Source organism: Phyllopteryx taeniolatus, chromosome 8, assembly GCF_024500385.1.
Source record: "Phyllopteryx taeniolatus isolate TA_2022b chromosome 8, UOR_Ptae_1.2, whole genome shotgun sequence".
NCBI classification, from domain to species: domain Eukaryota; kingdom Metazoa; phylum Chordata; class Actinopteri; order Syngnathiformes; family Syngnathidae; genus Phyllopteryx; species Phyllopteryx taeniolatus.
In genome coordinates this window covers 13525296-13550892 of record NC_084509.1, presented here as the reverse complement: position 1 = coordinate 13550892, position 25597 = coordinate 13525296, and the positions used below count along the sequence as shown (strand labels likewise).

General features: G+C 41.1%; 2 protein-coding genes across 4 annotated transcripts in view; one reads left to right on the top strand and one right to left on the bottom strand.

Moving 5' to 3' along the window:
- Positions 1-14225, top strand: part of dscaml1 (Down syndrome cell adhesion molecule like 1) — a 146019-nt gene extending 131794 nt beyond the window's left edge. For 2 of the 3 annotated variants that reach the window (XM_061780900.1, XM_061780903.1), the window contains 9 exons: positions 869-997; positions 1083-1241; positions 1326-1481; positions 3807-3837; positions 3955-4073; positions 4188-4340; positions 4548-4742; positions 5250-5558; positions 9056-14225. In XM_061780900.1, coding sequence (XP_061636884.1) covers positions 869-997; positions 1083-1241; positions 1326-1481; positions 3807-3837; positions 3955-4073; positions 4188-4340; positions 4548-4742; positions 5250-5558; positions 9056-9630 — 1826 coding nt within the window. In that variant the 3' untranslated portion in view covers positions 9631-14225. The remainder of the gene's footprint in view (positions 1-868; positions 998-1082; positions 1242-1325; positions 1482-3806; positions 3838-3954; positions 4074-4187; positions 4341-4547; positions 4743-5249; positions 5559-9055) is intronic. The other variant, XM_061780902.1, reaches the window with a different exon arrangement.
- A 465-nt stretch (positions 14226-14690) lies between these two features.
- On the bottom strand, positions 14691-25565 carry LOC133481793 (uncharacterized). The gene is made up of 4 exons (XM_061780912.1): positions 25348-25565; positions 23186-23299; positions 19187-19229; positions 14691-18137 (listed from the first exon to the last, which is right to left on the bottom strand). The coding sequence occupies exons 1-4, from the start codon at positions 25399-25401 to the stop codon at positions 17995-17997; spliced, it is 354 nt and encodes a 117-aa protein (XP_061636896.1). The 5' UTR covers positions 25402-25565; the 3' UTR covers positions 14691-17994.
- Between the last annotated feature and the right edge of the window lie 32 nt (positions 25566-25597).

Below are 25597 nucleotides of genomic sequence, written 5' to 3'. Positions count from 1 at the left end.
TGATAGTTTCAATGACATTATAACCAGCATTTGGTCTTTCTTCAGAGGAAGCTGAAGCAGTGGCTAGATGCAGAATGAATATTTACACTTATGTTTCGTAATGTTCATCTTCTTTTTGTCGATCTTAACATGCCCACTCTGTCATAGTGAAATATCATGACATAAAAACCTTTCAGAAACTGCAAATATATTTTATAAACAGTACACAGCTTCCTAAATAAATCATGTTGCCGGGTCAATTTACACCAAGTGCTCTTTAAATGCTAACATTAGCCAAAAATGTCCAACCTGTCGTTGTCCAGCTTGTCAGCAAGCATACATATTGTGTTGTTTGCATATCAATGTCTGTTTTCAGTTTCGATATTTTGAAGGGGAAAAAAAAGTCTGGGAGATTAACCAATGGACATTTCTTACAGCATAACATCTACTTAATACAATGAATATGAAGTTCATTGGAAAATCTCAACATTTGGGGTTGAAATGGGAAAGTCTCAAAGGCAGCTGATGGTGATATTGACTCATTCAACAAACAACATCCTTTGACTTTCAACTAATTGTGGCTGTGCTTAGTATTGCAACAACTGAAATATAAGTACTGTTTTTTGTTTTTTTTTGTAAAAAACAACAATATACATTACTACATACAACACACGGATTTTTAACTGAAAGATATCCATTCAACAAAAAAACAATTCCCTTTGATGCAAAATCTGACCAGGGAATGAATATGTATGCGCCTACCTGTACGTGATTTTAAATGATACATAAAGTAACATTCTTTGGGAATATTGTAGTAGTCCTACGGCAGTGGTGCCCTGCATGTGACTTATCTGCCTAAACAATACCTGGCACAATGGTTACTTCTCAGAGCCCCAGTTTAACAAGGACCAGCCCGTATTCACCCACATCAACTCCAGCCACGCCCGCCTCAACCTGCAGGGCTGGGCCAGCGGCGGCTGTCCCATCAGCGCTGTGACACTGGAGTTTCGCCTGAAAGGTGAGTCACTTCCATCCCCGTGGTTAAAAAATAAAAAAATTAAAAATCTGATAGTAAATGTCTCAACGTGTCCGCGTTGCTTCAGGTACGTGGGCGTGGCAGAACGTGCGCACCAACGCCACCAAAGACGTGTTCCTGGCCGAGCTGCGTGAGGCCACCTGGTATGAGCTGAAGATGAAAGCCTGTAACAGTGCCGGGTGTGGCAACCAGAGCTCCCAGTTTGCAACGCTGGATTACGACGGCAGTGAGTTGACGGCCAGCCGCACTGACTAGTCTCGAACATCAAACAGGCTATTTTGAGCATTAGCTCTGCTGTTTTGATGCCCAGGCACAATTCCTCCAATCAAGTCCCCTTTGGAAAAGAACGACGACGTCAAGAAGCTGTTTTCTATTGGCTGCCCTGTGATCCTGGTCACTCTCGGTGTGGCGCTGCTCTTCATCGTACGCAAGAAACGCAAAGAAAAGAGGCTGAAGAGACTCCGAGGTGAGAAGAGAAGTAAAGTAGGACGTGCAGGTCCGATGACTTGGCAATAAGAACAAAGCAGCTGACTTCAAACAGATTTTGGAAGGAAGTTTTACCTCTGCCAAGGAGGTTATTTTGTTTGTTTGTTTGTTTGTGTTGTTTGGTGTAACTTCCTGTTTTAGAGTTTTAGAATTCTTCCGCCCACCCGTTTTAAGACCCCCATCAGGAAATCTAATTTTAAATAGCCCCTGGAGGGGTGAAACTTCAGATCTGATTGGTTTGAAGTGTGTATGTTGGGGGAGAAGCCAAAACCAAGTTGAATCTACATATAATCCTGATTGTACATTTAGCAATTTCAATCTAACATGAAAAGTCCCTTGCAACATATTCTGAATCTTATAGGCCATTCCATCAAATCAATGCCCTTTGCTTGTTGTAACTCTCAAAATAAATCGCATTTTTTTTGTCTTTTTCAACTCTAAATCTGGATACACATATTGCACTACAAGCATCAAAGTGTGTATTGGCCCATCAAGGGCAGCTTTTTTTTTGTTTTTTTTTTTTTGTTTTTTGTCATTGTTTGATTGTACCACTCATTTGGAAAAACAGGACTGAAAGTAACAAGAGTGAATTTTCAGCAATAATACTTGAAATATAGCCACATGGCATTCATGCTAAATAGCATGTCGACACTAAGAACATTACAGTGATTCAACCACCCCCAAAAAATGATAGCATTCACGGATAATATTAACAAGTCACATTACTGTGCAGCGATTAGAACCCACCCAGTCATCGTTGAAATGTCATCAAATGCACAGAAAAATAAATGTGTGAACTTACTTTTAGCCTTCCTACGACCTGCAGAGGATCTGAATGATGCGACCTCTTGTGGACCATGTGACTTGTGGAATATTCAACATTTTTCAGAGGGGTTAATGTGTTAGGTTTACAGGATTGAGTGAAAACCCAGGGACACAACTAAAGTGTGTGTGTTTTTCTAAAGAAAACAAACTAAGTTGGGATAAGGAGTAAGACAAATATGTAAAAAGAAAATATAACATTTCTAAAGGATTTAATTTATTATAGTTCATGGTAAAGTCCAACTTTAGGGAAGCTGGGACAGGCAACAAATGCTATTTTTCCACTGTTAAAGGTAGTTTCAATTATTCTTTCAAATTGTATTCATTAAATAGGCAATCAGATCAATTTGCAGGACAGTGACCTAAGTAAATCATGTATTTTACAATACTTTTTATCATGCATTTATACATTTTATTCCCTAGGGGAAACGGTACCAATTTGGTGGGATGGCCCTTTTACGTGTTTCAAATTTCATTAGAACATATTGTTCAAGTCATCGCGTGTATGTTAGATATTTGCCATATTTTTAAATCCATCGGTCCTCATTAGGTTCACACGTGAGCTGGAGCCTATTCCAGTTGACTTTGGCCCTGGACTGGTCGTCAGTCAATCATAGGGCAGTTTATGCCAAGAAAATCTTCCTTGTGATGCAAAAAAAATAAAAAAATACCTTGAAGCATTTGTCGTTTTCTGTAACGATGTGATTGTTGACACAAGCGCAGCGAGAAGCACTGATTTTTGGGAATTTTTAAGAAGTACATATATTTGACATAGCTTTTCAGTGCAACATCAATATGTGTATTTCAGAAGACTTTCATTCATATGGAGAAAAAGCAACACAAAAACAACAAATGGGGACATATTGTGATCTAAAAACAAGACAAAAAATGTGATTTTCTTCTTTGATGGAACACATGACATCATTTTAACACCATCAACATAACATGCTTTGGATTATCCATCAATTTATAAAATCTATCATCTGCCAAGATTTTTGCCTTTACTAAATAAAAAAAGAAATAACTTCCTGACAATCCTTGTTCCCCATTATTTCCCCCTACTTTTATAAATGGACAACTTCGGCTTATCTCAATTCACAAGTTGCCATTCTGATTTTTCCATCTTCTTCTACCCAACTCCAATGATAAAAAGACATTTGGACCATTTCTCACCAAAGTCTAAAAGAAGAAGTTCTGGCACTGACAATGATCAATTAAGTCTTATACAATCCATAAAACTGGAACACAGCAAGCAGCATTGGCCCTTGAAGTCCTCATATTTGACCTTTGTTCAATTGCTTCATCTTTCAATGTTCTCTTAATTTTTTCCAGAGCTGTCTCTTCAAACAACCATTCACACTCACATTCACACCTATGAATCTAACATGCATGTTTTGGAATTCAATCTCATTCAAACGCCAAACCACACAGGAAGACCTGAGCGAAGATTTACTGAAAAAGTATCCTGTTCTTTTTTTTCTAGATGCCAAAAGCCTAGCAGAGATGCTGATCAGGTAATGTTTATCCTCTATCCTCCCTCTCAAAATCATCCTCCAAAATACATGTGTAACCTGAACATTTTGTCAAATCCCAACACTGTGAATGTTTGTCCGTGTATGTGTGTGGAGCAGTAAAAACAACAGAAGCTTTGACACCCCAGTGAAGGGGCCGCCTCAGGGCCCGCGCTTGCACATCGACATCCCGAGAGTGCAGCTGCTGATCGAAGACAAAGAGGGCATCAAGCAGATCGGTGAGAGGAAGGCAGAAAGAGAGAGAGTGTTGTTTTGCTCGCATCTGTCTGCGTGTCACAGGAATAATAAACACAGGACTTGCTTATCTGAGCTATTTCCTGCCTCTCGGACAGGCGAGGACAAGGCCACCATACCTGTGACAGACACCGAGTTCAATCAGACCGGGAACCCACAAAGCTTCTGCGCAGGTGTGTCCGTTCACCACCCTGCTCTCATCCAGAACACTGGTCCTTTGATTGACATGTCAGACATCAGACCAGGAACCAGTAAGTGATCCTTCTCCTCGTTGGGCTTTCTCACCATCTGAGACAAACTTGAACTAACTGAAGCAGTGAGTGATAATGAAAGTGTCGATATGACCCACATGTCTTCCTGGTTTGTTGAACCCCACTATATGTGTCTCGAGTGTTTTTTTTGTTTTTTTTGCAAAGGTTTGTCCCTGACTTGAAACGTCCTCTATGTTCATCCACCAGATCCAGTTTCGAGGAAGAGTGTCAAATCAGCCCACAGCATCAGGAACCGCTACTCTAGTCAATGGACTCTGACCAAGTGTCAGGCCTCCACGCCCGCTCGCGTCCTCGCCTCGGACTGGCGCACGGTCACCTCGCAGCACGGCATCACTGTCACCGAGAGCGACAGCTACAGTGCCAGCCTCTCGCAGGACACAGGTTGGCACACGGGTGACACTTACCTGCTGTTACACAGCACTAATTCTCTCACACAAAGTTAGGGATGTGAAATTTCAGTAAAATGCACGGTAACCTTTACAAGTGAACTTAATTTGACCTTCTCTAGACTTTTGAATGCCTATGTTCAACTGTTCAATGTTTTAGTACTTTTGGCACAACTTGATGTTCTATAACAAGGAGTAAATGGCAAAATTCACAACAGGTGTTTGATCCATGAATGAATCAATATATTTGACATTGAACATTGAATTGTCCAAAATGTCCACAGAAGGACAAATGCATAGCATTATCCGTCCTCCCACAATCCAATCCAATTTAATTAACAGAGCGTTGGCACCATTTTTTTATGTTTGTAAACTTTTTTTATTCACCTATGTACTTCTGTCTGGCAAGGAGATTGAATCAAACACCCACATTCCATGAATCAGTGGCCAGATATTTTTGTCCTTAAAGTGGCATTGGAGTGATTGTCTTTCCTTTCTGCAGATAAGGGTCGTAACAGCATGGTATCGACAGAGAGCGCCTCGTCCACCTACGAGGAGTTGGCCAGGGCGTACGAACACGCCAAGCTAGAGGAGCACCTGCAGCACGCCAAATTCGAAATCACCGAGTGCTTCATCTCCGACAGCTCCTCCGACCAGATGACCACGGGTACCAACGACAACGCCGACAGCATGACGTCCATGAGCACGCCCTCGGAGCCCGGCATATGCCGCTTCACCGCCTCGCCGCCCAAGCCCCAGGACTATGATCGTGGCAAGAATGTAGCCGTGCCCATCCCGCACCGCGCCAAGAGTACGTCTTTTTCTATTTCTTTACTGTAAAAAAATAAATACAGTGTTATCTTGATGTATGAGTGAATGGAAAATCTCAGGAGAAAGTTGACATGATGATTAGTAGAAAGGTTGATATATTGTGTGTCCAGGAGACCAGGTGGAAAGGCAGTAAGGCTAGAAGTTTAGGGACAGGGTTTAAATTATTTTACCATGGTGTAGATGGGAAGAGAAATGGAGTCGGGGTTATTTTAAAAGAAGAGTTGGCTAAGAATGTCTTGGAGGTGAAAAGAGTATCAGATCGAGTGATGAGGCTGAAACTTGATATTGACGGTGTTATGTATAATGTGATTAGTGGCTATGCCCCACAAGTAGGATGTGACCTAGAGGTGAAAGAGAAATTCTGGAAGGAGCTAGACGAAGTAGTTCTGTGCATCCCAGACAGAGAGTGAGTCATGATTGCTGCAAATTTTAATCTTGGTGAAGGAAACAGGGGTGATGAAGAAGTGATGGGTAAGTACGGCATCCAGGAAAGGAACTTGGAGGGACAGATGGTGGTAGACTTTGCAAAGAAGATGCAAATGGCTGAAGTGAACACTTTTTTCCAGAAGAGGCAGGAACATATGGTGACCTACAAGAGCGGAGGTAGAAGCACGCAGATGGATTACATCTTGTGCAGACGATGTAATCTGAAGTAGGTTACCGACTGTAAGGTAGTGGCAGGGGAGAGTGTGGCGAGACAGCATAGGATGGTGGTGTGTAAAATGACTGGTGGTGGGGAGGAAGATTAGGAAGACAAAGGCAGTGCAGAGAACCATGTGGTGGAAGCTGAGACAGGACGAGTGTTGTGCAGCTTTTCGGGAAGAGGTGAGACAGGCTCTCGGTGGACAGGAGGAGCTTCCAGAAGACTGGATCACTACAGCCAAGGTGATCGGAGAGGCAGGCAGGAGAGTACTTGGTGTATCTTCTGGCAGGAAAGGAGAGAAGGAGACTTGGTGGTGGAACCTCACAGTACAGGAAATCATACAAGGAAAAAGGTGAGCCAAGAAGAAGTGGGACACTGAGAGGACCGAGGAGAGGCGAAAGGAATACATTGAAATGCGACACAGGGCAAAGGTAGAGGTGGCAAAGGCTAAACAAGAGGCATATGATGTATGCCAGATTGGCTACTAAAGAAGGAGAAAATGATCTATACAGGTTGGCCAGACAGAGGGTTAGAGATGGGAAGGATGTGCAGCAGGTTAGGGTGACTAAGGATAGAGATGGAAATATGTTGACTGGTGCCAGTAGTGTGCTAGATAGATGGAAAGAATACTTAGAGGAGTTGATGAATGAGGAAAATGAGAGAGAAGGGAGAGTAGAAGAGGCAAGTGTGGTGGACCAGGAAGTGGCAATGATTAGTAAGGGGGAAGTTAGAAAGGCATTAAAGAGAATGAAAAATGGAAAGGCAGTTGGTCCTGATGACATTCCTGTGGCGGTATGGAAGCATCTAGGAGAGGTGGCTGTGGAGTTTTTGACCAGCATGTTCAATAGAATTCTAGCGTGTGAGAAGATGCCTGAGGAATGGAGGAAAAGTGTTCTGGTGCCCATTTTTAAGAACAAGGGTGATGTGCAGAGCTGTGGGAACTACAGAGGAATAAAGTTGATGAGCCACACAATAAAGTTATGGGAAAGAGTAGTGGAGGCTAGACTCAGGACAGAAGTGAGTATTTGCGAGCAACAGTATGGTTTCATGCCTAGAAAGAGTACCACAGATGCATTATTTGCCTTGAGGATCCATCCATCCATCCATTTTCTGAGCCGCTTCTCCTCACTAGGGTCGCGGGCGTGCTGGAGCCTATCCCAGCTGTCATCGGGCAGGAGGCGGGGTACACCCTGAACTGGTTGCCAGCCAATCGCAAAGCACATCGAAACAAACAACCATTCGCACTCACAGTCATGCCTACGGGCAATTTAGAGTCTCCAATTAATGCATGTTTTTGGGATGTGGGAGGAAACCGGAGTGCCCGGAGAAAACCCACGCAGGCACGGGGAGAACATGCAAACTCCACACAGGCGGGGTCGGGGATTGAACCCGGGTCCTCAGAACTGTGAGGCTGACGCTCTAACCAGTCGGCCACCGTGCCGCCTGCCTTGAGGATGTTGTTGGAAAAGTACAGAGAAGGTCAGAAGGAGCTAGATCTTTGATCTTTGTAGGAGCTGTGTCTTTGATCTTTGTAGGAGCTGTGTCTTTGTAGATCTAGAGAAAGCCTATGACAGAGTACGCAGAGAGGAACTGTGGTACTGCATGCGGAACTCTGGAGTGGCAGAGAAGTATGTTAGAATAATACAGGACATGTACGAGGGAAGCAGAACAGTGGTGAGGTGTGGTGTAGGTGTGACAGACGAATTTAAGGTGGAGGTTGGGACTGCATCAGGGATCAGCCCTGAGCCCCTTCCTGTTAAGTCAGTCAAGGGACTTTTTAAAAAAAAAAAAAAAAAAATGTTAACAATTTTTGATGAAACCATTTTTAAGCCAGTTGCCAAAACGTACTTTAAAAATTTTAATACGAGGTGTGTCAGAAAAGTTCCAGGGCTATTGTCACAAAAGATATACTGTATTTAAAATCCAAACTACAAAGTAGAGCTGACGAATATGGCATTAATATAGAACTCACAATTTTTTGGGGGGGAATAATAATATTTCCAATTTTTAATTATTTTTCCCCAAAGCAAATGACAATTATTCAAGCAGTCGTCCACCATGCCGCCCCATTTACATGTTCGATAACTGAACATCAAAGTGACAAAAATAACCTCTTTAGGATTATGTAACAACTGTGCTATCGTTGAACACAATATAACTAAAAGGTGCTTGTTTATCTCCCAAAAACTGGAAACTCGGGAACTGATTAAAAAAAAAAAATAGTAGCAGTTTTGAATAATTTCATTGTCATTTGGTCTTCCTGTCAGCGAAAGTGAAAAAAAAAAATTATTTTTGAGATAAACAACGTAAGATTTTATTTAATGGCCATATCACTCAACTGTAGGTTAGGGGAATGGGTAAAGGGCTGCACATCAATAGTGAAAATCCACATATATTTGACGCCCATTATCAATGAATTTAAATAAATAAATAACAACAATTTATTAAACCCCCAAAATTATTGAATAAGCAGGAATGGTTACGATATGGTTAAGCAGGTTAATTTTAGACTCTAAATTGCCCGTAGGTGTGAATGTGAGTGCAAATGGTTGTTTGTTTATATGTGCTCTGCGATTGGCTGTATCCTGCCTCTCGCGCGAAGATAGCTGGGATAGGCTACAGCACACGCGCAACCCTTGTCAGGATAAGCGTTATGGTAAATGAAATGAAAAATGACAGATGCTCTATAAATAAAGTTGAGTTGAGTAAACTGAGGACCCACTGCAATTAATTCCCAAGCCTCTAAATAATTACATCAAATAAATCACACCCCCCCCCCACTGAAATAACTTTTTATTTGTTGTTGTTGTGTGTTGTTGACTTGTCCTCTGCAGGTGACTATTGCAACATTCCCCTCTACATGAAGTCAGACCCCTTCTTCCGAAAGCAGTCGGAGCAGCGTGACCCGTGTCCAGTGGTTCCCCCCCGTGAAGCCTCCATCCGCGGCCTGGCCCAGCGGGCGTACCACACCCAGGGCCGTCACATGACTATGGATTCTGCCAAGCAGCAGGCCCTCACCATGGGCCACGCCGGCCTGTCCAGCCTCACCTCCTCCGGGGCGTCCGCCGGAGGAGCCGCTGGAGGAGGGGGAGGCATGTCCGCCAGCTCCAGCAGCTCCAGCAGCTCCACGCTCCCCCAGAGGACTCTCACTATGCCGGGCTCCTCGGCCACGGGGGCCCAGGGCGCGGCCGCCGCGGCCGCTGCCACCGCCGCCGCCACTGGAGCATCGTCGTCCTCCGGTGGGGCTGTGGGGGCCACGGGAGGCACGCCCGCTGGCGCCTCCTCCTCCTCCAAGATGGCAGGATCCAGAGACTCTCTTTTGGAGAGCAGCTCGTCAGGATTGGGCAGACTACAGAAGCAGAGGGATGGGGGTGCGGGGGCCTACTCCAAGTCATACACACTGGTGTAGCCTGACATGGTGGCGGCTAATTAAAAAGATTAGTGGTCAAATGCGGGGTGAAGAAGACACCGATGCCCGGCTCCTCACCCGTAGGTGCCTGCTCTGTGCCGCGCCGCAGGGGGCTGCTCGGGCTCCCATCGATACTGCAGTAAGGAGGAGTTGGGGAGTCTCCGCAGCACAGAGGGGGTTGCCTTTCTTTCTGCCTGATTGCTTTTCTCCTCATCTCTTTTACGCCGCCACTTCCCAAAACACGATTTATTTGTCCACTTTTCATGTCCTGCTACGGACCCCCACTTATCCAAGGTATGCACAAAATCCTCTCCACGTGCTGCAAGAGGTGGTTGCTTGAATTTCCCACTGGTTATGTTTGAGGTTGAAAGGAGCTCATATCACAGCATTGTGCCACTTCACGATGCTTTTACTGTACGCATTAGCCACCCGACTCGGTGGCGTTTGCTCCATGAAATGTCTTTTCCGTACAATGTATCATGGAAAAAAAAATGTCAATGTCATTTCTGGCATTGGGGAATATAATCTCATATATGAGGATTATCAAGGCCGTGTGTGTGTGCGTGTGGATGTATATGTGTAAATATATACAATATACAGTATGTGCACGTGTGGCAGGCACACAACAATGGTGGACCTTTTTAAAAGTCAATCTGTATGTTGAGCGTCTAAATACTAAAACCCACAGTCCATTTTTGACTTCTGAAGCTGAACTTTGAATTTATTGTTTAATGGTAATATTATTTGCGATTGAAAGAAAGGTAACGGGTAGGTACCAAGCAACTGTTTTTCAGTTCATCAAGATGCCACAATCGTAATTCAGTGGTGTAGTCATTCTCCAAGAAGCCCTTTCCATACTGTACCTTCCCCCACCGTCACGGTGACTAGCAAACACGTAGAGACGCATAACGATGGAAGCTGTCACTTCACGAGACGACTCTCACGTTGCGCTTCTAGGCAGACGGCTAGGCTGTGTTCAAAATCACTCCCCGTCCACTACATAGTGCCCTATATTGAGTTTGCCATTTTGTAGTGTTGTCCCAATGTGAAGTCAGTGTAGGTTTTCCCAACCTTTATTGAGCCAAACCTTTACATGAGAGAAAAAAATCTCAGAAAACACCACCCAACAAATATGTCGCAAAAAGTGGGGCACAGGTTAATCATGTACCTTCTGCCATCTAGTGGAAGAGCATTTAATTGTTCTGTCTGTCACTCTACAGTATGTCGCTGGCATAGGTAGTTGAATCAAGATGCATTATTTGTAGTAAATAATTTTCGGCCCAATTAAGTAAAATTGGATGACTTCCCGCGGCACACCTGATGATCTCTCATGGCACACTAACGTCCCACAATGCATCGTGAAAAGTCGCGAACAAAAACGGTCACTAGAAAGTCAATATATTCCATGATGTATTGCGCCCATAGAGAAAAATTATTTTCAGTTTCTGGAAATATTCTATTTCAATTCATTAATTGTGGGGGGAAATAAAGTCCCTGTTAAGTGAAAATAAAGATGTCTTCTACATTTGACAAAACACAAAGAAGACTGTTGTTAACAACCCTGACAAATTTGAATGATTTAAAAAATAGTTTGTACAGTGGGGCAGGTGGGATTTTCCGCTATTTCTCCAAAAATGAGTCATGTATGTAGAAACAAACCTCTGAATTCACTTTACAGAGTCTTGGATCTAAGTAGAGCAACACATAATAAACACTGATAGACATAAAGTGCTTCAAACTCAGCATAAAACAATAAGATGTTATTATGATTTATTTGTTCAATATTTACTATTGAAGGTCCACCCCTCGATGTTGATCAGGCACGTTGTAACTATGCAATGGCACAGACATAATTAACGGCATGACCGAGTTGTGTTCCAAAAATTATTTGACTGATGAGTGAAAATCCACAAGTTAAAAAAAATAAAAAAATTTAAATGGCGGCAAAGCACTACTTTTGGCTATGCCCTGACTAAATGAAGCTCTTCCCCCTACTTCAACTTAGTTCCCACACGATGGCGCCAAAGAAAACTTGTAGTATATTATACAGGGCTTTGACTTTTAAGCGATTAATGGAGAATTGGTTCCATGGAAAAATAAATAATAATAAAAAATTGGGCAAAGGAGTGTGCGGACTAAGTGAATGATTCCGAACACAGCCTTATAGTGTTGTTATTGTACAAAAGAAAGAATCCGTGAATTAAGTTTAACTTTACATATGGTACGCTTTATTTCATTGACTTTTTATTTCTTCACAATTTCTCCGAAAAGCAAAATCCCATAACAAAAAATCAGTTCCAAAAATAAAAAATGGTTTAAAAAATAGAGTTGCTCCAAATGTTTAGCAATGATCAAATGTAACAAACATCAGGGCTCTCGCAATAGAAAAAGATATGTTTGTTTTAAAAAAATATATATGTACATATATATTTCTATTCAAATATATAGCAAATATATGACTACTGAGAAAAAACAACTATTAAAGCCGTTCTAATTGAAAATATATTCGAAAAGATCACAAGACAATCGTTCCGAGGGAGAGAGAGAGAAAAGGAAGATGTGACAAAGGGCGAGTGACTTTCACGGGTAGCACAAGCGTCACGAGGGGAAGGGAAGGTGATGAGGCGCTGCCGTCTTTATTGCCGTCCCTCTCGTGATTCCGGCTGCACGTGCACGCGGCTCGGACGACAAAGCACAGTTGAATCGTGGTGTGAGATTGTGTCTCCAGGTAGAAAACAAACAGTTTGTGGTGAGCTTGGTATTGAAAAAAGAAAGAAAAACAATCAAAACTTTAGCAGAGCAATACGGTGGATATAAAACGTCTACACGCCCATGTTCCAATACCAGGTTTTTGTGGTATAAAATTAGACCGAAATACATTTGCTCAGAACCTTTTCCACCATTAATGTGACCTATAAACTGTACAGCTCAATAGAAATATTTTTTAGAGGGGAAATAAAAGCAAACATCAGAGATGATGTGGTTGCAGAAGTGTGCACACCCTCTTCTAACTGGGGGTTTGGCTGTGTTCAGAATTGACCAATCACTTTTAAACTTGGGTTATATGGGACACACATTTACCCATGTGTTTAGGAAATTTTGTTATGGTCCAGTTCAAAATAGCAGTCAGTGTTAGCACAAAACCTTCTGGCGTCTGCTAGTAAGCAACAAAACCTTCGGGGTCCAGATAGTAAGTTAAAAAAAAAAAAAAAAAAAAGTCACAAAAAGCCTACTAGAACATCTGAACTTGAGTTGGAGTTAATCGGAGGCACTTTAAATGGAGGCAGATGTGTGCTGATTCCCATTTAGCATGAGTTTAAATGTGATTGGCTAATCTGAACACAGACACATACCGTTAGATGAGGGCATGTGCACTTCTGCAACCACATAACTGTATTTTAATTGTTTAGTTTTACTTCCTCTGTCGTGAAAAAAAATAATAATATAAGAATTGAGGTGTACAAGTATAATTTCAATTAATTATTTATCTTGGTCTCATTTTTTAGTGACAAAAACCTGTTATTTGAACAGCGGTGTGTAGACTTTTTATACCCACTGTACAGTGAGTGAGCCTGTTGTAATATGTTGTATTGTACCTTTCAAAGGTGTGTTCACCAACTCCATGCCATCCCGCCCAACTAGACTACTTTCTGCATCACTTTGGCCTTTACATTTCCACTTCTACATGTACATGTTCCCAGGAAAACAAACTCTCGTGGGCCTGTTTACATACACTCCAGCACACTGATATTGGATGGAGTGACTAAACTAATTCCATCGGTCAAGTTGCCAGGCCACACTGACCTTATGTCAGTTTGTTCAAAACAAATGCAGTGTTCCTTGCGGAAAGGTCTACCCTATGATGAGAACAGGGGTGTCCAAATTAGAACCCATAACGGCATAACATCCTGCTCTTATCTTCATTTCTTTTCTGTAGCTCGTTCAGGCAGCAAAACTAGCTGGATCTGGAGTAGTTGCACCAATTTGCTGCCTGCTGGTGAAATCTGTAAATACGTTTATCACACTGTGACATATTGTCGGTGTCCAATGAAAAACATGCATCTCCAGCAGATTTTTCTTTTTTCAAAGTGTGTTTCTTTTTTTTTATTATTTTACTTTTATCCAGAAAATTACAACAGATACAGATTTGGATAAAAATACTGAACCAGCAAATTTTTGATTTTATGACATATTGTCACTAGCCAGTAAAAAAAAATACAAAATACAACAATAAATTGTATTTTGATATTATTTTACCTTTAGCCAAAAAAATAAACTCCTACCAAAAATCAATCTTTGTTCATTTTCTATCTAAAATATGTTAAATGAGCACATTTTGAAATGCATCTTGTGTTGTATGTTTATTTCTTCCTGTAGCCCAGTGATTCTCAAAGTGTGGTGTGCGTGCCCCTGGTGGTACGAGGGCTCCGTCTAGTGGCACACAAAAGAATCACTGAATGGCTAAACTGTGCATAATATTACAGTGGCCTAAACTTTTTTTTTAATCCAGTACAGTACGTTTGTAGAATTGAGTTGTTTAACTTTTAAGTACAATACATTTGCATTTCATCTTTAAGCATTGTCTGTTTTTCACATTTAGTAGCATAAAAAAAATAACTGTTATGTGCAATACATTTGAATGTAATCATTATGTAAGTGCAGTTTTTATTTTCCTATTTTTAAGTGCAGTGTTAATGTTAAACGTGCATATCGTTACAGTGGCTTACACTAATATTACATTTACACTTGCTACTACACTACTGTATTTTAATATCGGTCATTATGATGGGCTAATATGTAATTTCTTTCAAAATGCATTATCATTTTACATAATGCCCAAAAATATTTTGTTTTAGATTTTTTTTTTAAATAAAATAAATTAACACATTTTGATTATACAGTACTGTACATGCTTTTCATTGGACAGTGATGAAATTCTCATTGCTACAAACGTTTTATGACTCAAATTCTGCAAAACCGACCAAATTGGCTGAATCTGCTAATGATGTTCTTTCGTTATACACGATTTCCCACAGTGGCTTGACAATAATTCCAGCTGATCACAGAAGGAGAAGCTTTTGGAGCTTTTATTCTATTCTATTAGCACCACAAATCCATGTGCAATTCATTCATTGTTCAAAGGGTGGATTTTTTTTACATAAGGAAACGTTTTGAACTGACAGACTTGAGTGTCAACTTGACAGTACGCCCCCTCCTCACCAATTATTTTGTCATCAGCTCAACCAATCAGAGGTCCCTCTTTCCCACCGCTATACAGTACAACTTCATTTCTATTCCATCAATAGAAACCCTGTGTACATAGGAAAGTGTTTTTGTATAAATGAGTACTATTTTCAACATCTTCACTAGATACCAGGGCACAATGTAAACTTTAAACTGAAGTTATTGTAATAAAACAGAAGCGGACTTAATAATAATGATAATTTAAAAAAAACAGAATTATACAGAAATTGCTTAATCTTGGTTTAATCAAACATGTCAGGGTGGACCATGCACAATTAAAATATGGTTTCTTCTTTTACAGGTTGAGTTGTCTCCTTTTGTTATAATTCCTTGAATTTGTTTTGGTTTGAATCCCATTTGAGGAAAGGAACATTTGCATGTCGTGGACATTTTGCTGGTTGCTAAGTGGCAAATGCCAAAAAGAGGGGGTCATGAAAACACAAAAATGCAGAGCTTGTTCCTTAACTCCGATTTCGCGGGCAAACATTTGCTTCGATTTGCAATTGCTTGTGTTTAACTCAACTTTTTGTTTTTCTATGAAAATAAACAAAGAGCAGAAAAAAAGTACTCAACACCTTGTGCAATAAAGCTATCTTTTTATGAACTGTGATAATATTGCTCATTCTTTAACATTTGTGCGTTTCTGGAGATGTTGGAAATAGGGTTTCAGAGGCACAGAAAATTGCAGGTACATTTCCACAATTCATGGGATGTTGAACAGAAATTTGGCAAATGTGGGAAAAATTCAGTTTGACATTTCAAAAATCTTTTCCATATTTTTTTATAAGAATAAAAATTATTATTTTTACCTTGATTTATTTGTGCCGGCACGGTGTGGACTGGATAGCACATCTGGCTCACAGTTCTGGGGACCGGAGTTCAAATCCCGGCCCCGCCTGTGTGGAGTTTATATGTTCTCCCCGTGCCTGCGTGGGTTTTCTCCAGGCACTCCGGTTTCCTCCCACATCCCAAAACCATGCGTGGTAGGTTGATTGAAGACTCTAAATTGCCCGTAGGTTTGAATTTGAGTGTGAATGCTTGTTTGTTTCTGTGTGCCCTACGACTGGCTGGCGACCGGTTCAGGGTGTACCCCGCCTCTCGCCCGAAGATAGCTGGGATAGGCTCCAGCAGCCCGCGACCCGAGTGAGGAGAAGCGGTAGAGAAAATGAATGGATGGATGGAAGGTTGATTTATTTGTGAAGCTCTCAAAACATGATTGCTGACGAAAGCCAACATATTCCCAAATAAGTGCAGGGCAGTAATTTAATAATTTAATTAATTCCATAATGGCGGCACGGTGGCCGACTGGTTAGAGCGTCAGCCTCACAGTTCTGAGGTGCGGGGTTCAATCCCCGGCCCCGCCTGTGTGGAGTTTGCATGTTCTCCCCGTGGGTTTTCTCTGGGCACTCCGGTTTCCTCCCACATCCCAAAAACATGCATGCATATAATCTTACACCCTGAACTGGTTGCCAGCCAATCGCAGGGCACATACAAACAAACAACCATTCGCACTCACATTGACACCTACGGGCAATTTAGAGTCTCCAATTCATGCATGTTTTTGGGATGTGGGAGGAAAGCGGAGTGCCCGGAGAAAACCCACGCAGGCACGGGGAGAACATGCAAACTCCACACAGGCGGGGCCGGGGATTGAACCCGGGTCCTCAGAACTGTGAGGCTGACGCTCTAACCAGTCGTCCATAGTAATACTCTGATCTTCCACTAGAGGACGACATGCTGCAACAAAAAATATCCACCACGGAGACTGAAAAGGAGTTCGTTCAGGCAAGTAAGTCATATTTCTGCATTTATTTTTGCAAATGTCAACACATAAGTCATAGCTTTCATATTCATAAGGTCATAACCTGCCCGTATGTTCAACTGCAGGGCCACAACATTTGACAACACGAGAGTGGTGTTCAGAATAATTGCAGAGTGAGTATCCAAGTTATAACAGATTTTATCACCCCAAATGCCTTGTGAACACGGCACATTCTAAGACGAATCAAAATATTAATACGCGTTATTCCTTTACAGAAAGTGAAGAAAAGGGATTAGGCCGTTCAAAAAAAAGTTCTCTAAAATTCTCGAAAAATTCTCTTACAACTGTGATTCCACTCTCAGGACCAGTGGATTCCATTGCACTATTCCCTTTTACTTAGACACACTACTTTTTTTATTATACATTATTCTGAACACAATTTTATGTTGAAAAAAAATCTATCGAATATAAAAAAATATTCTTGTTTCGAAATTGCTGTTCCTCGCATGCAGCTGGATAAAGTGCCTTAATGCAAACTACCATAATAAAGGTTGTTGAATATATAAATTAGCTCCAGAGTAATTATGATTATTATTACATCATTTTAATGAATTGTGATTTAAATTTTATGTATGATTATTCATTTAAAATTTGAATTATTGACATCAGCCCATCCCCTTTTTGTAGCACTCGGGTGAGCTGGAGCCCATCCCAGCTGATTTTGGGCGAGAAGCAGGAAACGCCCGGAATTATTGGAGGACAGCCAATCGCAGGTAAATAAAAAAAATATATATTTTTTTTTAAAAAGCATTATTATTTGTGTGACGGCGGAATCATTTTTTGCGTCATTTATATTGGATCTCATTAGATTATGTAAGTGTTGCTAATGAAGTGGCCAATGAGTGTAAATAAAATCACAGATATCTCAAATTTTACACTATAATAAGATAATGTATACCGAGTATTGAGATCAATATAGGAGTTTTGAAAAAAAAACTGTATTTGAATAATGATTCAAATAAAATGTATAGTACACAGTAGTTAAATAGAAATGTAATGTTTAAAAACAGTTAAAAGATTTTGGAAGTTTCAACATTAAATGCAAATGTATTCAACATAAAAGTTAAAGACAACTGAACTGTACTTCGCTGTGATTGTTTTTCACGTACCACTAGAGGGAGCCTGCATACCGCTAGTGGTATTCGAACTGCACTTGGAGAATCACTGATTTCGATGGATTACTGAATCTGACCATGCTACGTTACATTATTAGCTTGCATGTACATTCTGTGGTGTACACATTGTATGAAAAGGTCCATCCACGGTTGTTTGTTGGTATCCACACAAGTCCAAAAGGTCTATTTGCCGTTCTTTTGCTTCTTCTGTTGGAACTTCCTGAAATGGGTCTGAATGGTGGCGGCGGCCTTCTCCACCTCCACGGGGCTGAGCGGGGGCGGGCCGACCAGCTCGCTGCAGCACGTGCCGTTACTGGCGTTGGAGTCTGAGCGAGAGAGGACACACATGAGGGATAGACAATGAGACATCGGGTTACAAAATTCCGAGAAATCTGGGAAAAGTTGGAAACTTACCATGGGAATTAATGAACGGGACTATAGCGTTAAATACACAGTGGTGCCTTGTGATACGAGTGACCCAGCTTATGAGCTTATCAAGATACGAGCTGTCGTCCAGGCGATTTATTGTTTTGACTTGCGAGCAAAATTTTGAGATTTAAGCACTGTATGCTGGGAATGAATGCAACTCAACTGACATCACAACAAGCAGCAGTTTAGCAAACAGTGAGAAATGCTCCAAAAGAGACGTTTCGAGCTGTTTATTGCCACTCCCAGTTGAAGTTTAGTGTCAACTAAACATTAAACAAAGAGAATTACACATTTTGTATTTAAACAAACTACACGACTTTGCCTTTGGAATGTCCGCTAGCGTAATGCTAACACACAATGGAAAACACCATAAATGCGCTTACGAATTGTATCACTAGTCGAAGTGTTGTAACCCTTCAAGCAACAGACGTTTGAACACAAACAGTGCAGCAACATACTGTATGTACACAGACAATATAACGATTTTCACAGGCATATATTCGTTATACTCTGCGAAGAATGACTTATATTATGCAGTTTACTGAGAAATTGTGACCGTCTCCATGTACTGTACAATATATGCATATGTCTGCATTATACTGCCCCGAGGTGGCCAAGGTGCGCATACTAGAGGGAGCAGCACAATGTCCATTAAATTGAATGGGAAAAAAAATAGTACAAAGCCAATGTTTTGCATTTTATTTTATTATGCCATTACTTTATTTTGTGATAAAGTATAATATTATAGAGTGCTATTTTTCTTGTTAAAAATCAAATGACAAATGTTGCATTTTGGGGGGTTAGGCTAAAAAACATAAATGGCACTTTTATACATTTCATTGGGGAAAGATGTGTTGAGATGAGTGTTTTGTGTTACGAGCGTGGTCACCGGACAAATTGAACTCGCAAGGCACCACTGTATTTTTTAAATAAAAGTATTACTTACACTTTCTATAGACACCCATGCTATTCCTTCTAAAGCCACCGAGCTGCAAAACAGATCAAGACAGAATGAAAATACAAAAAAGTTACATCTGATGCTTTTCCACTGCACAACACCGACTCAGCGCAGCTCTACTGGGCCACGGAAAATTGTCCACACCACAGCGCATTAGGTTTAGGTTGATCTATTTAGCACACATTAACCTCAGTGGTGCAGGGAGGGAACGAAGCCGTAAAACGTAAATAGTGTGTAACCCGAGGTAATTTTGCTTTAAAAAAATTGTTCATAAACCAAATTATTTGTAAACTGGGTTGTTCGTACAACCAAGGAACCACTGTACTGTACATATATATATATATATATATATATATATATATATATATATATATATATATAGTTCTGATTTATATGTAAAAGTCTGTTCCAATAAAATCATTCAAATCCCATCTGTTCCCCCTTTCTTCTGGTGTCCCCCAAGTCTCTGTCTTGGGCCCCCTCCTCTTTATCACCTACATCGTACCTTTTGGCAATGCTTTCTGTAAATTCAACATGTACTTTCACTCTTACACGGTTGACAACCAAATCTACCTCTCCACCAAATCCACTGCCACTCTTCCTCCCTCCTCCCTTACTGACTGTTTCTCTGAACTCAAACACTGGTTCTCATCCAACATTCTACAACTCAGCAGTGATAAAACCAAAATCCTAATCATAAGTACGAAGTCCATGCAAGCCAAAATTAACAGTTTTTCCATTACACTTTATAATTCCACTGTTTCCTGCTCCCCTCAGGTAAAGAGTCTTGGTGTCATCTTCAACAGCACACTCTCCTTCCAAGCACACATAAATAACATCACCCAGTCTGCATAAATTCACTTACGAAACATCAATCGCCTCTGTCCATCCCGCACCCCCCACATTGCTGCTGCCCTCGTTCATAGCCTCGTCACTTTCCGCCTGGATTATTGCAACTTTGTCCTGTTTGGTCTCCCCCACAAGTCACTGCAAAAACTACAGCTTCTCCAGAACTCTGCCACCCATACACAAGGACACCCTCTACTCACCACATCACTCCAGCCCTGCAACACATCCACTGGCTCACTGTCCAATACCGCATCCAATATAAAAAAGTGATCTGCACCTTCAAGGCCATCAATAACCTCGCCCTGCCATATCTTGATGACCTCCTTCACGTTGGCATACCCTACCACTCTCTCAGATCTTCGTCACCCATGCACCTCACTGTCACTTCTGCCCATCTGTCCACCATTGGGGGCAGATCTTTCAGCCGTTATGCCCCCCGTCTTTGGAACTCACTACCACCTGATCTCTGAAACACAGACTCATTAACCCTCTTCAAATGCAAACTCAAGACAGACTTATTACACTTATCACTACTTAACATTTCCTGTATCATTTGCCATTTTAATTTGAGTTTTATGTTTTGTTATTTTATTTGTTGGATTTCTTTTAACTACGTTTGCAGTGCTTGAAAGGTGCCAATAAATAAAATGAGTTATTCTTATTAGTTGTTGTTGCAGTAGTAGCAGTAGTATTGATTTTTATTCAAATATAGATTCAACAAAAAGAAAAACAATGCCATCTGGTCTGACATTGACAGAGACGCCTAAAAGAAGAAGAGAATGCTGACTTGCGTGAGCAAACACATCAGATACAGACCATCCTGATCCACATCAGTGCTGCTACGTGACCAGGAAGTCCCCTCAAACATTGTTCACATTCTTTCGACTGTCAAATCAGATACTCTGGCACAATGTGTGCAAGAAAAGTACCCAGCTTACTTAAACAAAAGCATGTGCGTCTGGGGTTGCCACGTGCCTGACTGACCCCGTGCATGTGCATGTGCATGTGCGTGTGGGTGAGACTTTCACAGTTGAAGTAATGACCTCCAACAGAAATCGCCTTGATTGGGATTTGCAGCCCACGCACAGCAGGAGACGCCTGATGGTTGAATGCTAAAGGCTAAATGCTGGAGCTGATTAGCCCATTCACTTGGCCATGTGCCCATACTAGTTGGCAAACCACATAAGACTGACCTCGTCAACCAGGCCCAAAGTCACCTCAAGCGGGGTCCACACGTTGCCATTTTAAAAATCTTAACCGATTTTTTAAACGTGAGAGACCACACAAAGGGGGAGGAAAAACATTAGCAAGTGTCTTAGCGTGTTTGGTGTCGTCGAATTGATAAAAACAGCACACGTCTGCAAGTATCATGAGTATCATGTCCCTCAACCGGTACTGGTCAGGTGTAGTATCATTTTTGACCTGTGACAGGTAAACTGTTAATTTATCTGCCCACTACTTTGCACTTGTGAACTCTTCCCGTGTCATTTTTATTGGGGTTGTGGCTCTTTGCTCCCCATTATAGCTTTACATCACACCCTTATTAAACACCCAGCTAAATGCTATGTAACAAAACCTGTTTGGTTCGCCATTCATGCAGTGACTGTAATCAAACAGGCTCAATTGGCAGGATGGAATGTGCCTCCCATACAAGAGAAGTCCCGTGTCTTTCCCAATTCTAAATGGCAGTCATGTTATTTTGACTTCCCTCACATGTTGCTAACCTACACTCATTTTGCATAGTCGTCGAACTACACTGGAACTCCCAAGTCTGACAGCACAGGGCCATTATGAACAAAACATTTTGGGATGGGAAATGGGTTGAATTAAGTTAACGTTAATAATAATGCCAGGGTGTAATAGTTACCCGACAACACAATTGGAGACGGAACAGAGTTACGTGATGAATATATGGCACACTATTGTCTTTCCATATGTGGGGAATTGTGACATTTACTAATTAAAATGACAACATCTGTCCTATCATTTTGTGATTCTGTATTTAGATTTGATCTTATTAATAATCATTCAAATTAAGATTTTTCGAGCAATTTTATTTTATTATATATATAATTTTTTTAAATACATTTACTTTTGTCCTTTTTCCTCAAAGCAAAACGGGAAAAAAAAAATCTGCGGAATCGAGCTTTTGTCGATGCTGAGTTCCACTGCAGCCTTCCAGATACACTTTCCGTTGGCTTCGCGTGCAGGAACGCCTCCTCTAAGAGTTGTGTGTTTTTAGCAGTGGTGGTAGTGGCAGGCCTTCCGCTGTGTGGTTTGTCAAAAACAGATCCAGTTTCGAGAAACTTGGCATGGATGCCGTAAATTGAAGTACGCGTTAAGTATACTTTTTAGATTTTCTTTTTCGTTTCCTATCTATGGTCCTTGTTCTCGTTAAAATTGCTCTTCTAGTAATTCTAGCATTTTTTTTTTCGGGGGCATTTTTTAACATACATTTTCATTTAATTTGAAGAACCACAAGAAAACGAATTAAGCCACAGAGTGAGGAAAATTGCAATTCAAAGATTGCGCAGTGATAAAGTATGTACTTCAGCATGGCTGTTTTTAGCATAAATTGTGCATGATCACAAAATTGTAAATGGATTTTGTTTCCCATGCTAATGAAAGTTTATCGTAATTATCATCTTAATGAGAGGATTACAGCACAATGAACAAGCCACTGTGTTTCAAATTAAGCATGAAGCCTTTAGTAATGTTACATCACATTTGGATTCAAGGGTGCAAGAGGCCCGCGTGCAGCATGTATATACAGTATTTACTTACAGTAAGCCTTACCTAGTCTTCATTTTCCATGTGCTCATGACCCGAGCCAAGAATATATCTTAATCAAAACTGTCTATTTAATAAATACAAACTACAGATCTTTTCAAAATGTATTAATAGCCTGTCTGACATTAACAACTAGATGATTAGTCCTTAATCAATGATTCAGAGAAAAGGCAAAGTGTAGTTTTTAAGGTGGCTTTTTTTTTTTTCAAATTTGACCTGGCACAGTATCTCTTTTCACAAACATATGTACCTTGTCAAAAGAGTGACATTTTTAGAATTTTTGTATCTTTTAGTATTTTTTTTGGTCACTTTGGAGGTTGGGGTGAATATGAGCGTCACGTTTCAAACCTCATCTGTTTTGCTGCTCCTGCGGCTGTGTGACACTGAATGCACCTGCCAAGGCAAAGGCTGGGACACCATGTAAGGCAGAGGCTCCTGTTTGCGGGAAAAGTGCTCCCCTATCTGCAAATGAAAACATCAGCAATTAGCATCACAAAAGGTCTGCACACATTGCCTGCAACTTCACCTTCTACATGAGCCTAACGGCAATCTCTTGAACCATTGTTTGCACACATACAGTAGGTTGTGAAGGGTACTTATCAATCAAATATATTATCCATACATCCAATTTCTATACTGCTTATCCTCACTAGGGTCAAGGGTGATCTCGCGCCTATCCCTGCTGACTATGGGCGAGAGGTGGGGTACGCCCTGCACAGGTCGCCAGCCAATCACTATTATTGTTATTCTACTACGACAATGCTGGCAGTATGTTACACTTTAATGGTTGCAGAAGAAATATACACAAAAAGTACACTTCAACGAATTAAGTTTTTGTTCATAATCAAAAATGTTCTCTTCCCCCAGACAAATAAAACAAAATTACAACAAGAACAAAATAAATAAAAATGGAATTAAAATGTCAAATTCCAAAAATGATACTAATAAAAACCTTTTTGTTTCATTAACATGAGATAGATGCGTATGAGCATATTAAAAAGCGAAACTCAAATTGACAAGAACGCCATACGCACTTAAAGAAGAGTTCATTAGGTACTCTTAGACAATAATCATCCATCCATCCATTTTCTGAGCCGCTTCTCCTCACTCGGGTTGCGGGCGTGTGGAAGCCTATCCCAGCTATCATCGGGCAGGAGGCGGGGTGCCAGCCAATCGCAGGGCACATACAAACAAACAACCGTTCAAACTCACATTAACACCTACGGGCAATTTAGAGTCTCCAATGAATGCATGTTTTTGGGATGCGAGAGGAAACCGGAGTGCCCGGAGAAAACCCACGCAGGCACGGGGAGAACATGCAAACTCCACACAGGCGGGGCCGGGGAAGAACTGTGAGGCTGACGCTCTAACCAGTCATCCACCGTGCCACCAGACAATAATCAATAGAGCCAATATAGGACATTCTACCAATATGTCTATTGTGGTTAAAGTTTCCAGTAGTGTAGAACTGCACTGCATCATATTTCAATCAAGGTTATGACTTGAGCCTGACTGAACTATACGCATCCATCCATTTTCTGAGCCGCTTCTCCTCACAAGGGTCGCGGGAGTTCTGGAGCCTATCCCAGCTATCATCGGGCAGGAGGTGGGGTACACCCTGAACTGGTCACCTGCCAATCGCAGGGCACATACAAACAAACAACCATTCGCACTCACATTCACACCCAAGGGCAATTTATAGTCTTCAATTAACCTACCATGCATGTTTTTGGGATGTGGGAGGAAACCGGAGAACATGCAAACTCCACACAGGCGGGGCCGGGAATTGAACCCCGGTCCACCGTGCCACCCACTGAACTATATGTCCTATTTATTGTATATAGCACATAGCGGTACAGTTCTAACCACTGCAGACTGCAATAATAAACATAGTTTATTTAATACTTCTCTGACAATGTGGACTAGTTTATTATTTAATTTTGAACAAGTATTTCATTGCCTGTACTTAAGTGGATTTTTCAGGAGATTGATTGATTGATTGATTGATTGATTGTCAAGACGGAGGCTTGTGAACCAGGGAGCAATAACAACGATGGCAAAAAATTCTCTTTGTAATCTGAAAAAACACATTCAGGTCATGTGTATTTTTTCAGTTGTTATTACAGTATGAGTTGATTTAGCATCTTTTGTCAGTTCACAACATTAGCAAAGCTATGGGAACACATTGTTTTGTTTTGATAGCATAATAGCCTTACCCAGTGCCAGCTACCTCCTGTTTTGAAAAAAAAAAAATTGTGCCGAGATATCAAAATAGGTATTGTACATAATTTTCCGTCAAAATACATTTTAACATTTTAATGTACTCTTCTCCTTACTTAAAGGCATTGAATCAGTACTTCTATTTTTACCAGAGGCTTTTTGTACTTACAGTATCTACTACTAGCTAAGCACAGAGTTTGAGTACTTTTGCCACCTCTGATCCAATCTTATTCCAGCCAACGACAGAATTAAATGACATTATCTTTCACAAGTCGTTGTCACGGTCTTACCGATTCTACGACTCTGACCATCACATACATGGCTGTTAGCATGGCGATCAACATCTTGACCACTAGTTCTTAAAGGTTCCCTACGATAGTCGTTAGTGTCCTCAGTTCGTTTTCCAAGGTGCAGCTGAAGAGACGCTATGGAGGAACACTCGGAGAGCGATGAAGAGCCGCTCCGCAAGGAAACTCGACCTGATTATGGCAGCCCTCGCACACTTTATTCCCACAGTGACCGACACATAAAGGTAAACGA